We start from the raw sequence: 13,972 nt of genomic DNA on the forward strand, positions 1-13,972 counted from the left end.
ACCACGTGCAGCGGGTTTTTGCTACATCATCACCTGCGAAATGCTGGGAGAGTGCCATTCAGCTATGGCAAGTTCCCAGACCTCAGTGAGCATGTCATCCAAGAAAGCCCCCTCTCCCTCTCTTCTCCACCAGCAGGCAATCGCCCGTGGACTGCAGTGTGACACGGAGGGGCAAATCAGGGGGAGCAGTTGACCCGTCCCAGGTATCCTATCCAGGTGGATACAACAACCAGCGCAGCAGCCCACCTGTCAACCCCCCCACCGAGGAGAAGAGGGTCATTGTCCCAGCAGGTCAGTATATGGGGCTTTTTGGCATCTCCCCCCCCTTCTTCCCGACTTCTGCTTCACACGCTATGCTGAACCCAGGTACAAGCTCTCTCTACACATGTACAAGGGTGTGCGTGAAATAGTGTGCTCTTGTTGGTTTCTACAGCTCAGCTTTTGTGTGCACAGACTGTACACTTGTTGAATGTAATGTGCGAATACCCCTGCTGGCTTCTTGTATTGGGGAACAGCCTTTTCTTCCAGTAATGGCTGGTTTCCCAGGCTGTTATTCCACCCGCTGTGGGCGACTACCAAATCCCATTTGTAAGTTGTACTCTTGACACAAGGGATGGTGGCCAAATCACTTCATTTAGAACAAACTCTAACAGATGTAAAGCATGAGAAAAGCCCACTAGAAACCTATATCCTTTCAGCTGCCTAAGGGCCTAGCCTCTAGAACTCCTGAGCTTTTGTGTAAAACCAGGACTACACTAGAAAGTAAGGAGTGGCGGTGGTGGATGACTGTTCAATTAGAAGTGACGGGAAATCGCACATCACATGCTCAGAGGCACAAGCATCTTACATATTCCCGGTCTGAGCTCTCAACTTCAAAATAGGTCAAGAAAGGCCTATGGATTGTGTAGTTAAGAAATTCCAGGGCGTGTTTTATGTGAACCATTTCACCAAACATAAGAGCACCCCACAGAACCGATTACAGTAGGGTTGCCATAATTCAGAAAGAGAAAATCCAGACAGAAAAGTTGTTGATTCTGTTTTGCAAAATCGCAAAGAAATGAGGTTATAGAGGTACAGTATTTTTTTCCAGAAATCGCTGATATCGCCACTTCCAATATAGGTTGCACCATGCATTTAAAGCACATGACTCCCCCCTCAAAGTATGCTGGGAACTGTAGTTTGTCAAGGGTGCCAGGAATTATAGCACTATGAGTGGTAAATTACAGTTCCCAGGATATTTTAAAGCATGTGCCTTGGATGTATGGTGTGTACTCAGAGGCATCCTCACTATCATATCGCCCCAAAGTATCCTGGGAACTGGAGTTTGCAAAGCGTGCTGGGAACTAGCTCTGTGAGGTGCGAACTACAGTTCCCAGGGGCCTGCAGAGGGTGTTTTGCCCAAGGAACATCCAAAACCTGGAGCCAACATTGTACCTTAGACACCTGTATCTCTCCAACAGACCCCGGCGTGTGGACCCATGAACACGTCCGCCAGTGGCTTGACTGGGCAGTAAAGGAGTACGACCTCATCGATGTTGAAACCGGCCTCTTCCAGCATGTGGATGGCAAGGAACTGTGCAAACTTGGCAAGGAAGGTTTCCTGCGGCTCACTACACCATACAACGCCGACGTGTTGCTGTCTCACCTCAATTACCTGCGCCAGAGTAAGGCCATTGACAGGCTCAGGGTGGAAAAACTCAGTTTTCAGATAGAGGCTGCATGTGGGACAGAGGGGCGTTGCTCAATAGCCACTTCTAAAAATTGCTTTATGCCCCACCTTGCAGAAACTTCATGGGGAGCTAGTTATCTGAGCCATGCAAAACTATCAGGAGAATTGGATGACAGATCTGTGGCAGGATTGTGGTGCTGGATGTGAGGAGTATGCATGTCCTCCAAAAACGCCTTGCATGTAGAGCACTAGCCGCTCAGAGAACCTGCTTCCGTGACACTCTAACTTTCTATGTGTGGGGTCGTTTAAAAGATGGGGGATGCATTCAAATGAAAGATCCTCCACTTACAGTCTGAAGTAGAACATATTCGATGTGGAATTTGAGACCCTGGGCTAGAGGGACAGACATAGTGGGAAGCAGATACCTTAGCTCTTGAACTAGCTTGGAAAGCATTCTCTTATTCTTACTACAACTATGATTACCCTGTGATAATAGCAAACGAAACTGCAATCTGTGGCTGGCCAATGACCACCGCAGCCCCTCCTGCCCTCTAATAACTCTTCTGTCTTTCTCCCTCCTCCACCCAGGCAGCCCCACTTTTACATATCCGCCTGCACCAGTCATTACTCAGCAGCCCCCGCCCCCACCACCCTCGAGGGCCCAAGTCAAATCCGGTAAGTTGCCAACAAAGGTAATGGCAAGATTGGGACGTGGGGCTGGGATAGGACCTGCATCTCACAGATCTAACATGAAAGCAAAGTTGTGGTGCTTGAGAGTGAGCCACAGAGTCAGGGGAGGTCTGGCTATAGACCCAATCAAGCAATCCTCACCTGAGAGCACCTTCCAGGGAATGAAGGTGTTTCACAACGTAGGTACTTCCACAGTAGCCATTACCGATATCCCCCATCCTCTCACTTTTTACAGAGAACCACTGATGCTGACCTGCTGCTTGCTGGTGTTTCTCAGTGTTTCATTCCCAACTTTTCCCAAATCCAAACTATTCTGCTTTTTAAAAAAAAAGAAAAAGAAGAAAAGAATTGCAGCTCCAGCCTCTCCAGTTGTAAAACGCCACTGAGGTTCTTCCTGTTGAAAGCAGTGCAGTGTTGGAGATTGCCCCGTAATTTTTCAGTTCCCATTCTCTACATGGAGGGGGAGGACAGCGCATATATATTTGGTTGTCGTGCAGTATTGCAAGCATGGCGAACACGGATAAAATGCACCACTGTTTCCCATTTTACAAGACGGGGTCTTTGAATCATCTGTGAACTGTGTCTTTCCTCCCTGAAATAGCACCTCTCTTTAATTCAGGCCCATTTTCTCTCTCTTGGTACAGAGGCTGCATATGAAGAAATACGTCGCAACAGCTGGGGCAGTGGCTCCATCAGCACAACTTCCAAAGGTACTAGTTATTCATTCCCAGAATAAAAGCTGGGAATGCTACATTTTTAATCTCTCTCCTCTGGTAGGGGAAGGGCCATAGCTCACCGGTCTAGAACATCTGCTTCTAATGCAGAAGGTCTCAGGGTCAATCCCGGGCATCTCCAGCTAGGCCTGGGAGAGACCCTCCTGCCGCCTGAATCCTGGAAAGCTGCTGCCAGCCAGTGTGGGCAATACTAAGCTAGCTGGACCAGGGGGGACTTACAGCTCCCGGTTGTCCTAACCTTTGTGAACTGCTTGGGCAGGAATAAGTCATTCTCAGTCTGGACAGTGGCAGTCTGGATTGCAAACTCCACCACCGTTTTGGAAAAGCTGCAGGCGCCCAATAGGCAGAGGACCCCTCCAGACGTCCTTTTTCTTGTGCACACATGATTATTTGTTCTCATGGAGCCAGAACACAGAATCATTCAACAAGGCTAAAGGGTGGAAGATTCAGGATAAAAGATCAAGCATTAAAAAATTCCCTAAACAGGGTTGCCTTCAGATGTCTTCTAAAAGTTAGATAGTTGTTTATTTCCCTGGCATCTGATGGGAGGGCGTTCCACAGGGCAGGCGCCACTACCAAGAAGTCCCTCTGCCTGGTTCCCTGTAACCTCACTTCTCGCAGTGAGGGAACTGCCAGAAGGCCCTTGGTGCTTGACCTCAGTGTCCGGGCTGAACTAAGGTGGAGACGCACCTTCAGGTATACTGGGCTGAGGCTTTAAAGGTTAGCACCAACACTTTGAATTGTGCTCGGAAACGTACTGGGAGCCAATGTAGGTCTCGGCAGCCACTCCCAGTCACCAGTCTAGCTGCCACATTCTGGATTAGTTGTAGTTTCCGGGTCACCTTCAAAGGTGGCTCCATGTAGAGCACATTGCAGTAGTCCAAGCAGGAGATAACTAGAGCATGCACTATCTGGTGAGACACAGTCTGTGGGCAGGTAAGGTCTCAGCCTGCTTACCAGATGGCGCTGGTAGACAGCTGCCCTGGACACAGAAATGACCTGCGCCTCCATGGACAGATGTGAGCATAGAGCAAATGTTAAACTAGGGAACTTGTCTCCCCCAGCAAGCTTCCACCAACCTACGTGGCTTTTATAAAGCGATTAGACAAATTCACAGAGGTTAAGTGCATTGATGGATACTAGTCCCGGTGGCTGTAGGATACCTTTTGAGAGCAGTGTGCCCTTGAATACCAGCTGCCAGGAACGAAAGCAGGACAGAGCCATGGGGCTCAAGCCCCTCTTGCGGACTGTCCATAGGCATCTGGTTGACCCCCTGTGAAGAACAGGATGCTGGTGTAGGTGGGCCTTTGGCCTGATCCTGCCATGCTGTTCTTCTGTTCTTTTGACTTCAGTCAAGGGGAAATAGTTCTCAGCCCTGGTTAAATCAAATAATTGCATGTGGACATCTTTTGTTTCTCTCTCTTAATGCTTCCCCTGCTACGTTTCCATCTTCAAGGCTCCCCACCACAGATCCAGGGCGTCGGCAGGACTCCTGATTCAACACGCATTGCTCCAGGTACAGTTTTGCACCTTTCCCAGGAGAGGTTTACACCACTTCCTGCCTTGGGACTGCCACCTTTTTTATTATTATTAACCAGCCTCTGTTCCTGTGCTATTAACCACAGCATCATCTGCAAACCAGCAGGGGCTCCTGTATATCTCCATGCTGTCAAAAGGATCACCTGCTGATTTCTGTAGATCAGGTTGTTAAAAGGCAGAAGAGCAGATTAGGCTCCTCTTTTTCTGGTCAGTTGGCAACTATGCTTTCTAGTGATACCACACGTTTTGTGATGTGGGGATGGCAAGCATATTCTTATAATGCTCTCAAACGAATATATTTAGCTTGCACAGGCGGAAGGGGCAAAGCAGGATTCTTATATCCACGGTGTTGAAGAGAGAATTTTGACAGAATGCTGAAGGGAAGGGGAAATCTGCACTAGCTAAAAATCTCTCTTCTATATAAACAGAGGAGAAAGATCATGGACTTCAACAGGTCACCCTAGCATCAATGACATGCCTTTATTTAAATACCCCTTCTTACCCCTAATATATTTCCCACTTATATTTCATCTCCACAACAATCTTGTGGGGTTGGTTGTGACAATTCTTCTGCGGCTGGAGAAAAAAAGGCTGAGGAGCAGAGGTGCTTCCAAGGTCACAAATAAGACCACAGCTGAGCTGAGGGGTAGCCAACTTTTTTAAAATAGCAGGGCTTCTGCGCCTTTAACGGCTATGTGGCTGGCAGGAATTCAGCTGACAAAATAATCGTTGGCTTGGTTGGGTTTCTGCTTGCCACTCAGCTCCTAAAGACCTTGCTAAGAAGAGAAGTTGGCAAACTACCACGGTGGTGATTTGAACTTGGCTCCCAATGCAATAGCATCTAGTAGGCCAGGGATGGGGACCTGTGGCTCTCCAGATGTGGTCGGACTTCAGCTCCCATCAGACCCAGCCAGCATAGCGAATGCTCGGGGATGATGGGAGTTGTAGTCCAGCAACATCGGGAGGGGGATCCCAGGTTCCTCATCCTTGGAGTAGAACATAGTGGCTCTTGGAGCATGAAATATACTCGGTCAAGAGTGAATTTCATGCTCTTTATTCAGCTCATAGTCATCAAGGAGGAGAAGAGAAGACGAATGGCTCTTTTCCCAAAACCATCTGCTTATATACATTATTTACACAATGGGCCTTGCGTGATTGGCTACTTCAGGGCTACACCTGTGGGCCAATTATATTGTGGATTGACTTTTGCCTGCAGCCTGATTGGCTGCTCCTACAGGCCAATCAGGTAGCAGATTCACTTCTGCCAGCCGCCTGATTGGCTGCTCCAGCAGGCCAATCAGGTTGCGGATTCACTTCCACCTGGAGTTGGATTGGGTAGCTCCCGCTGATTCTGAATCCTATTGTTCTAGGATTCAGCTCAGTACATAACACCCCTCCCCTCTAAGTTCCAGTCCTGCCCGGGAAGTTGCATTCGTAGTCCCCAAGGTCTGCTGGCCGCCTCCGTGTGCGTTGTGGCCTGGGGTGTTCCTTGGTCAGGGGTTCTGGTTCTGGCTCGTGTTCCGAGGCTGCTGGCTGTGCCGGGGCTGTCTGGTCTGGCGCCACTGAACCACTAGGTTGTAGCTCTGGTTCCGGTGTCCTTCCAGCCTCGGGGCGCCCCTCTGTGCCTACTGCTTCTGCTTCCTCTGCCCACCCCTCTCGCTCTACAGGCCTCACTGCCCTGCTGTCCCCTTGGGACCCCTCTGTCCCGCTCTCCTCCCGGGTTCCTCCTGGGAATCGTCGCCGTATCTGGTCGCAGTGGCGGCGCCAACATTGCCCCCCTTCCGTTAGTACCTCGTACGACACGGGACCGGTCACCTTGGTGACTGTGGCGGGTACCCATGCTGGGCCTGCCCCAAAATTCTTTGCATACACTGGGTCCTGGGCCACAAATGTCCGGGGGTTCCTGCCTTTCCCCACCACTACCTCATCCTGAGCTCTGTCGGGGTGAAGTCGGTCCAGTCTAGTTGCAAGGCGCCGGCCCATTAGTAATTCAGCTGGGCTCCGGCCCGTCGTTGTGCTTGGGGTGCTGTGCTGTGCTAGAAGAAATGCGGCAAGGCGGTATTCCCAGTCCCCTTGTGTCATGCGGCGGAGGCTGTCCTTGGTGGTCCGCACCATGCGCTCCGCTTGGCCATTGGTGGCAGGGTGGAATGGTGCTGAGCGGATGTGGCGGATGGCGTTCTGCGCTGTGAAGGTCTGGAACTCCTCTGACGTGAATGCGGTTCCATTGTCCGAGACGAGGGTGTCAGGGAGCCCGTGGGTCGCAAACAGCTTACGTAGTACCCGGATGGCTGCCGCCGTAGAAGTGGATGGTACCAGTGCGACCTCCAGCCATTTGGTGTAGGAATCCACCACTATGAAGAATGTTTTTCCCTGGAAGGGGCCAGCGAAGTCCACGTGCAAGCGTGACCATGGATGTCGGGCGGACTCCCAGGGCTGGACTGGGGCCCTTGGGGGATCCGGGCGGGATTCTTGGCAGGTCTGGCAGTGTTGGACCCAGGCCTCTATGTCTCTGTCAATCCCCGGCCACCACACATAACTCCTGGCAAGGGCCTTCATCCTCACTACCCCTGGGTGTGTCTCGTGTAGGGCTGTGAGGACCCTTTTGCGGAGGGGCTGGGGAACAACAACCCTGCTTCCCCATAACAGGCACCCCTTGTGGGCCGACAGTTCATGTTTGCGGTTTGTGTAGCCAGCGAATTCTGGCCCGGGGCTGCTGCTGGGCCATCCTCGCCACACCCAGTCCAGGACCCGGGAGATGACCCTATCTTTTGTGGAATGGTGCGCAACTTCTTGTGCCTGAATGGGTCGGTCGGGAAGCAGCTCCAGGGTCATAACCTCTTGCGCAGGCGCTGGGTCGGGGCCTGTTTCTGGTAGTGGTAGCCTGCTGAGGGCGTCTGCGTGGCCCATCGCCTTCCCAGGGCGGTGGATTAGTGCATACTAGTAGCCGGCAAGGAAAATTGACCACCTGAGGACACGTGGAGACAACACTTGGGGGGTCTGCTTCTCAGGGGCAAACAGGCCAAGCAACGGCTTGTGGTCAGTCACTATGGTAAAGGGCCGCCCGTACAAGAAATCATGGAATTTTTTTACGCCCTTCACGATTGCCAGACCCTCCTTGTCAATCTGTGAGTAGTTTCGTTCGGCTGCAGCAAGCGTCTGGGAGAAGTATGCCACCGGCACCTCTCTTCCATCCGGGAGTTGGTGTCCCAGGACAGCGCCGATGCCATAGGGAGAGGCGTCGCATGCCAGCACCACTGGCAGCCTCTCGTCGAAGTGTGCTAAGACCGAGTTCGAGACGAGCAAGTCCTTGACTGCCTGGAATGCGGCCCTTTGTCGCTGGCCCCACACCCAAGGGGCCCTTTTATCTAGGAGTCTGTGTAGGGGCTCCGCTACCGCTGCCTTATGGGGAAGGAAGGCATGGTAAAAGTTCAATAGTCCCAAGAATGACTGAAGTTCGGGCTTGCTCTTGGGCGCTGGGGCCTCACAAATGGCCCGTACCTTGTCACCGGTTGGATGGACCCCTTCTGCGTCCACCTTAAATCCCAGAAAGTCCACCTGCGGCACTCCCAGTAAACACTTTTCCCGCTTCACCTTGAGGCCCGCCGTCTGGAAACGGTGCAGGACGGAGCGGAGGCGGTCCTCAAATTCCTCTGGTGTGGGCCCGGCGATCAGTACATCATCGAAGAAGGGGGTGACACCAGGAATCCCTTTAAGGAGAGAGTCCATTAGATTCTGGAATATGCCTGGTGCCACGCTAACGCCAAATTGCAGCCGCTTTACTCTGAATGCCCCTCTGTGCGTCACAATCGTCTGAGCCTCTGCTGTGGCTTCGTCCACAGGCAACTGTTGATACGCTTGGGCCAAGTCCAGTTTGCCAAAGATTTTTGACCCAGCCAGGGTGGCAAGGACATGGCTGACCACTGGCACTGGGTATGCATGGGCCGTGAGAGCCTTGTTTATGGTGCATTTGTAGTCTGCACAGATGCGGACCGAACCGTTAGGCTTGACGGGTGTGACAATTGGAGTTTCCCAGGGGGCGTTGGGCACCGGCTCCAGCACTCCTTGCTCCACGAGCCGGTCCAATTCCTCGTCTATGCGGGGTTTCAGGGCAAACGGGACCCGGCGGGCCTTGTGCCTGATGGGTCGTACAGCGGGGTCTAGCTGTAGGGCAATGGGGGGTCCTGTATATCGTCCCAATGCCCCATCGAAAACCCCTGGAAACTCTTTGCATATGGCGTCCACGTCCACTTGTAAGCTAGTGCGGTTCACCCCGGTAACGGCTAGCCCCAGAGGTCCAAACCATGCCAGTCCCAGTAAGCTAACGTAGGGGCCCTTAACTACCAGCAAGTCCAATTGTTGCTTTCGCCCTCGATATTGCACCCTGAAGGTCCCCACCCCCATAGTAGGGACCTTACGTTTCTGGAAGTCCCGGAGGGTGAATGGGGCCGGCCTTAGTTTGGGACCCCCATTAGGGCACAGTTCCCTTAATGTTCGGGCCGAGATTATGGATAGAGTTGAACCCGTGTCCAGCTCCATGCGGCATGGGGCTCCCTCTATCTGTACCTCTATATAAATTTTCTCTGTGCTGGGATGGGGCAACTGGAATACCTGGTAGTCCGTGATCTCCGTCGAGTTGCCTTGGTGCATGGTGCCGTGTGACCTGGGGCTCCTGGGTCGGTCATCTGATGCTTGTCGACGGGTGAGTCGAGCCCGACACACCCGGGCGATGTGTCCCAATTTTCTGCACTGCCTGCACTCTGCGTTGCGGAAACGACAGGTCCTCCTCTCGTGGTTCTCCCCGCAGCTTGCACAGTTCCCTCCTTCTCGTCGAGGCTGCTGTGGTGTGTGTGCTGCTTGAGTGCGCCGCTGTACTCGGTGTACTTCCTCCCTGTCAGATTCGGATTCGTCGGTGAGGTCTTCGTGGTAGACCCTCGGTTGGGATGGCGGGGCCGGTCGTGCCTCTTGCGTTGACCTCTCGGCGGCTTCGGTTGCCAGGGCTTCCTCCAGAGCAATCTGGAACGTGAGGTCTTTTTTGGCGTAGAGGCGTCGTTGCAACATCTCGTCCCTCAGGCCACCAACGAGGCGGTCACAAAGCATGTTCTCCAACTCTGAGAAGTTGCATAGCCGGGCGGCTTGGCGGAGGGAGGTCACAAACCCAGTTATGGTTTCCCCCGGGGCTTGCCGCTTTGCGTAGAAGGCATTTCGGCAAGCTACCACCGAGGGCTGTGGTGAGAAGTGCTCCTTCAGCCGTTCCATTATTGTTTTGTAAGAGACGGTAGCGACATCTCTAGGTGCAAGGAGAGCCCGGGCGATTTCGAACGTCTCCTCTCCACAGACGCTGAAGAATGTCGCCCTCTTCATGGCATCGTTGGTGACTTCTTTCGCTTGCAGGAGGAAGTTGAAACGGGCGGCGTACCCTTCCCAGTCTCCTGATGCTGGTTTGAATGGCGAGAAGCTGCTGTCGGTTGCCATTCTGGGTTCCTTGGGTCCTGGAGCTGAAGCCTGGATGCACGGTGCGATGCAGCGGTGCAGCAGGTGGCGGTGCTGCGGTGCAGTGCGTGGTGGCGGTCAGCTCAGCAGGATCCCACCCTCGTCGCCAGTGAAATATACTCGGAGTCAAGAGTGAATTTCATGCTCTTTATTCAGCTCATAGTCATCAAGGAGGAGAAGAGAAGACGAATGGCTCTTTTCCCAAAACCATCTGCTTATATACATTATTTACACAATGGGCCTTGCGTGATTGGCTACTTCAGGGCTACACCTGTGGGCCAATTATATTGTGGATTGACTTTTGCCTGCAGCCTGATTGGCTGCTCCTACAGGCCAATCAGGTAGCAGATTCACTTCTGCCAGCCGCCTGATTGGCTGCTCCAGCAGGCCAATCAGGTTGCGGATTCACTTCCACCTGGAGTTGGATTGGGTAGCTCCCGCTGATTCTGAATCCTATTGTTCTAGGATTCAGCTCAGTACATAACAGAGCAGTTGGGCCAGAGGGAGGGCTACTTGTTACTCAGGTGGTCAAGCCTACCTGTACTTGCTTCAGAGGGCGTGTGTGGTTCACATTGCTGAATGCAGAAGTGCATATTATCTCTCCCTGCACAAGGATTGCTAGCATGTCGTGCCTACAGCCTAGCCTTGAACTTGACAGGCTAGTTTTCTATTTGCAGGGACTTTTATCCTATATAATAATGTCCATGTTGTCCCTGCGTCCAGATGTCCCGTGTGTCCCTGGGTCACTGCGCATGTGCCCCAGGGATACAGGGATTGGACAGCAGAGACTGCGCGCTGCGCGCACTCTCCCCCCACTCTGCCTCCTCCAACCGCCGCTCCCGCCGGGGTGGAGGCCGGCGAAGGCCTCCTCACAACCCTCCCTGGCCGTGAGGAGCGGCGGTTGGAGGAGGCGGGGGGGGGGAGAGTGCGCGCGTCCTTCCTGTCGGCGGCTGGGGGAGAGGAAGGAAGGAGGAGAAAGCGCCGCTTTCTCCTCCTCCGTTCCTGTCCCCCTGCCGCCGACAGCAAGGACGGGTCCCAGGGTTCGGAGAAGCGCTGCGCAAGCGCTTCTCCGAACTCTGGGATGTCTGCTTCCTGTCGGTGGCTGCAGGAGAGGAACGGAGGAGGAGAAAGCAGCGCTTTCTCCTCCTTCGTTCCTGTCCCCCTGCCGCTGACAGCAAGGACAGGTCCCAGGGTTCGAAGAAGCGCTGCGCAAGCGCTTCTCCGAACCCTGGGAGTTCTGCTTCCTGTCGGCGGCTGCGGGAGAGGAACGGAGGAGGAGAAAGCAGCGCTTTCTCCTCCTCCGTTCCTGTCCCCTTGCCGCCGACAGCAATGACAGGTCCCAGGGTTCGGAGAAGCGCTGCGCAAGCGCTTCTCCGAACCCCAGGATGTTCTAGAGCCCGTTATTGAACGGGCTGAAATACACTAGTTTACTTATATGGAGGAGCATTCAGCCACATGAGCTGCAACCTGCAGTCTGAAGTGGTACAGCCCAGCCCAGAGCTGTACCAGCTCAGCCAGAGCTCAGCCGGGAAGCGCCTGAGAACAGCAGTGAGGCTTTCCAGGCAATGTGACAAGGCAGAGCTGCAGGTGGGGAGGTGCATCTTACTCCAGCCCCTCTCACGACTCCCTTCTCATTCTCACCAGATCCATACCAGGTCCTGGGACCCACTAGCAGCCGCTTGGCAAACCCAGGTGGGTCCAAACATCTCTTTCTCTTGGGGAGTTAGAGTAAGGTTACCAGACGTCCCCGTTTCCTGGGGACAGTCCCCGGATTTGCAAATCAGTCCCCATACAAAATCCATTGAAGTTGAAAACTGTCCCCGGATTCATTGAAGAAAATCTGGTAACCTTAAGGTTAGAGGGTGTGTGCAGCCGGGCTCATGGCACAAAGGTGCCACAATGGGGAAAAGAAAGCTTCGCCTGTTGAATCTCCTTCTAAGGCTGGGAAAGGGCAGGGAGATAGCAAATAGGTGCTTGCAGAGCCGAAAGCTCCCACCCGTTTAGCAAGCCAAGCTGTTTGCTGTGACAAAAGCTTGGGCAGAAGAAAATATGGGAGCGAGGAGCAATGATGTGCCATGTTCAAAAAAGCCCAATATTGGTCTCCAATAGAGATGGGGAACCTCCGGCCCTCCGGATGTCATCGGACTACAACTCCCATCATCCAGTGGTCATGGATGATGGGAGTTGTAGTCCAGCAACATCCAGAGGGCCGCAGGTTCCGTGGCCCACAGCACCCGCGTTAGACCTGCCCTCTTAGCCAGTTGCTGACCAGCTTCACAGACAGTTCGGAGCTCCCACCTTCACCTGCAACCCCGACTCTTAACCAGGCCCCTTCTCTCCCCTGGCAGGCAGTGGTCAGATCCAGCTGTGGCAGTTCCTCCTGGAGCTGCTGTCGGACAGCAGCAACGCCAACTGCATCACCTGGGAGGGCACGAACGGCGAGTTCAAGATGACGGACCCCGACGAAGTGGCTCGGCGGTGGGGTGAGCGCAAGAGCAAGCCCAACATGAACTATGACAAGCTGAGCCGGGCGCTGCGCTACTATTATGACAAGAGCATCATGACCAAAGTGCACGGCAAGCGCTACGCCTACAAGTTCGATTTCCAGGGCATCAACCAGAGCCAGCAAGGGCAGCCGGGCGAGCCTGCCCTCTACAAGTACCACCACACGGACCTGCCTTACCTCCCGCCCTACCACCAGCAGAAGGTGGGCTTCGGCCTGGGCCACGCCGCCCAGATGCCCACCTCCCCCACAGGCTTCTTCGGGCCCACCTCCCCCTACTGGAATTCCGGCGGGGGCAACATCTACCCGAACCCCAACGTGCCCAGGCAGCCCGGAAGCCACTTGAGCTCTTTCTTTTAGTCCCCTTGATGCCTCCGGGGCCCTTGGAGCTACTCGGACTCCTGCGGCAGCCAGCAGAGCTCATTGTTCAGACAGTAGCTGAGCCCCAAGACTGTGAATTATCCTGGGTGGTGTGGATGAGGGTCATGCCACCAGGGGGCACCCCTCTCATCTCCTTTGGCACTTAGCGCAACACCCATCTGATCTCCTCCTTCGCCACTAGGAGGTGCTGGACTTGGCTGGAACTTCTACAGCACAGATAGGGAGCCCGCAGCTCTCCTGTTGGTGTTGGGACTACAACTCCCATCGTCCTTGACCCAAGGCTGGAGATGATAGGAATTGGAGTCCGGCAACATGGGGAAAGGGCCATAGCCGCCCCATCCGTGGCTCCCGAGCGAACGACAGAGCCTAATAAGGGCCTCAAATTTGCATGCACCATAGCAGAAGGAACTTGAGGTTGCAAGAGACGTTGAGCTGTTGCTACTTGCTTGGCATCTAGGGTGTGAATATGCCATAGTCACCCTTGTAGAACTTAGCAGAGAAGACAAAACTAGAATGAGTTGGCTTTGGCAGTCATTGGCTCTGGCTCCTCCTACTGTTGGGCTCCCTGCTTTCTGTCCTATCGGCCCCAATGGGCCACGGAGGAGGTCAAGCCTCTGTGTTAGACTAGCAGCTGCTGGGGGAGAAGAGACACTGACATACAGCCACAACAGTAGCAGCGCCGTTTTCTCTTGGAACATCAAATTCCACTCTCTGTTTCCAAACCCTGGGGTGACAATAGAAGCAGCATTTTCCAGCATGGCGTTGATGGTTGAAAAGGGCCTTTGCTCCTGACGCGCATTTCCAGTGTATTTGGGCAGTGCGGGGTGGGGGGGGGGGAAGGTAGCAAGTGCTTATTGGCTAGCACTCATGCCATCACCACGGCTGCTTTTGCCCCCTTAAGCCAGCCCATGTTTTTTGCAACTATTTTTAATGTTTTAATGCTTAAGGTTCACAGTTTTAATTTGC

General features: G+C 53.6%; 1 protein-coding gene across 3 annotated transcripts in view; it reads left to right on the forward strand.

The window, feature by feature from the left end:
* Nucleotides 1-13,972, forward strand: part of LOC118087502 (retroviral integration site protein Fli-1 homolog) — a 38,534-nt gene extending 24,562 nt beyond the window's left edge. Inside the window, exons 3-9 of one of the 3 annotated variants that reach the window (XM_035120204.2) lie at nt 134-291; nt 1,461-1,664; nt 2,258-2,344; nt 3,004-3,069; nt 4,550-4,609; nt 11,767-11,814; nt 12,471-13,972. In XM_035120204.2, coding sequence (XP_034976095.2) covers nt 134-291; nt 1,461-1,664; nt 2,258-2,344; nt 3,004-3,069; nt 4,550-4,609; nt 11,767-11,814; nt 12,471-12,985 — 1,138 coding nt within the window. In that variant the 3' untranslated portion in view covers nt 12,986-13,972. The remainder of the gene's footprint in view (nt 1-133; nt 292-1,460; nt 1,665-2,257; nt 2,345-3,003; nt 3,070-4,549; nt 4,610-11,766; nt 11,815-12,470) is intronic. The other 2 variants (XM_035120205.2, XM_035120207.2) reach the window with 2 other exon arrangements.

This window comes from Zootoca vivipara, chromosome 6 (assembly GCF_963506605.1).
Source record: "Zootoca vivipara chromosome 6, rZooViv1.1, whole genome shotgun sequence".
Classification (NCBI taxonomy): domain Eukaryota; kingdom Metazoa; phylum Chordata; class Lepidosauria; order Squamata; family Lacertidae; genus Zootoca; species Zootoca vivipara.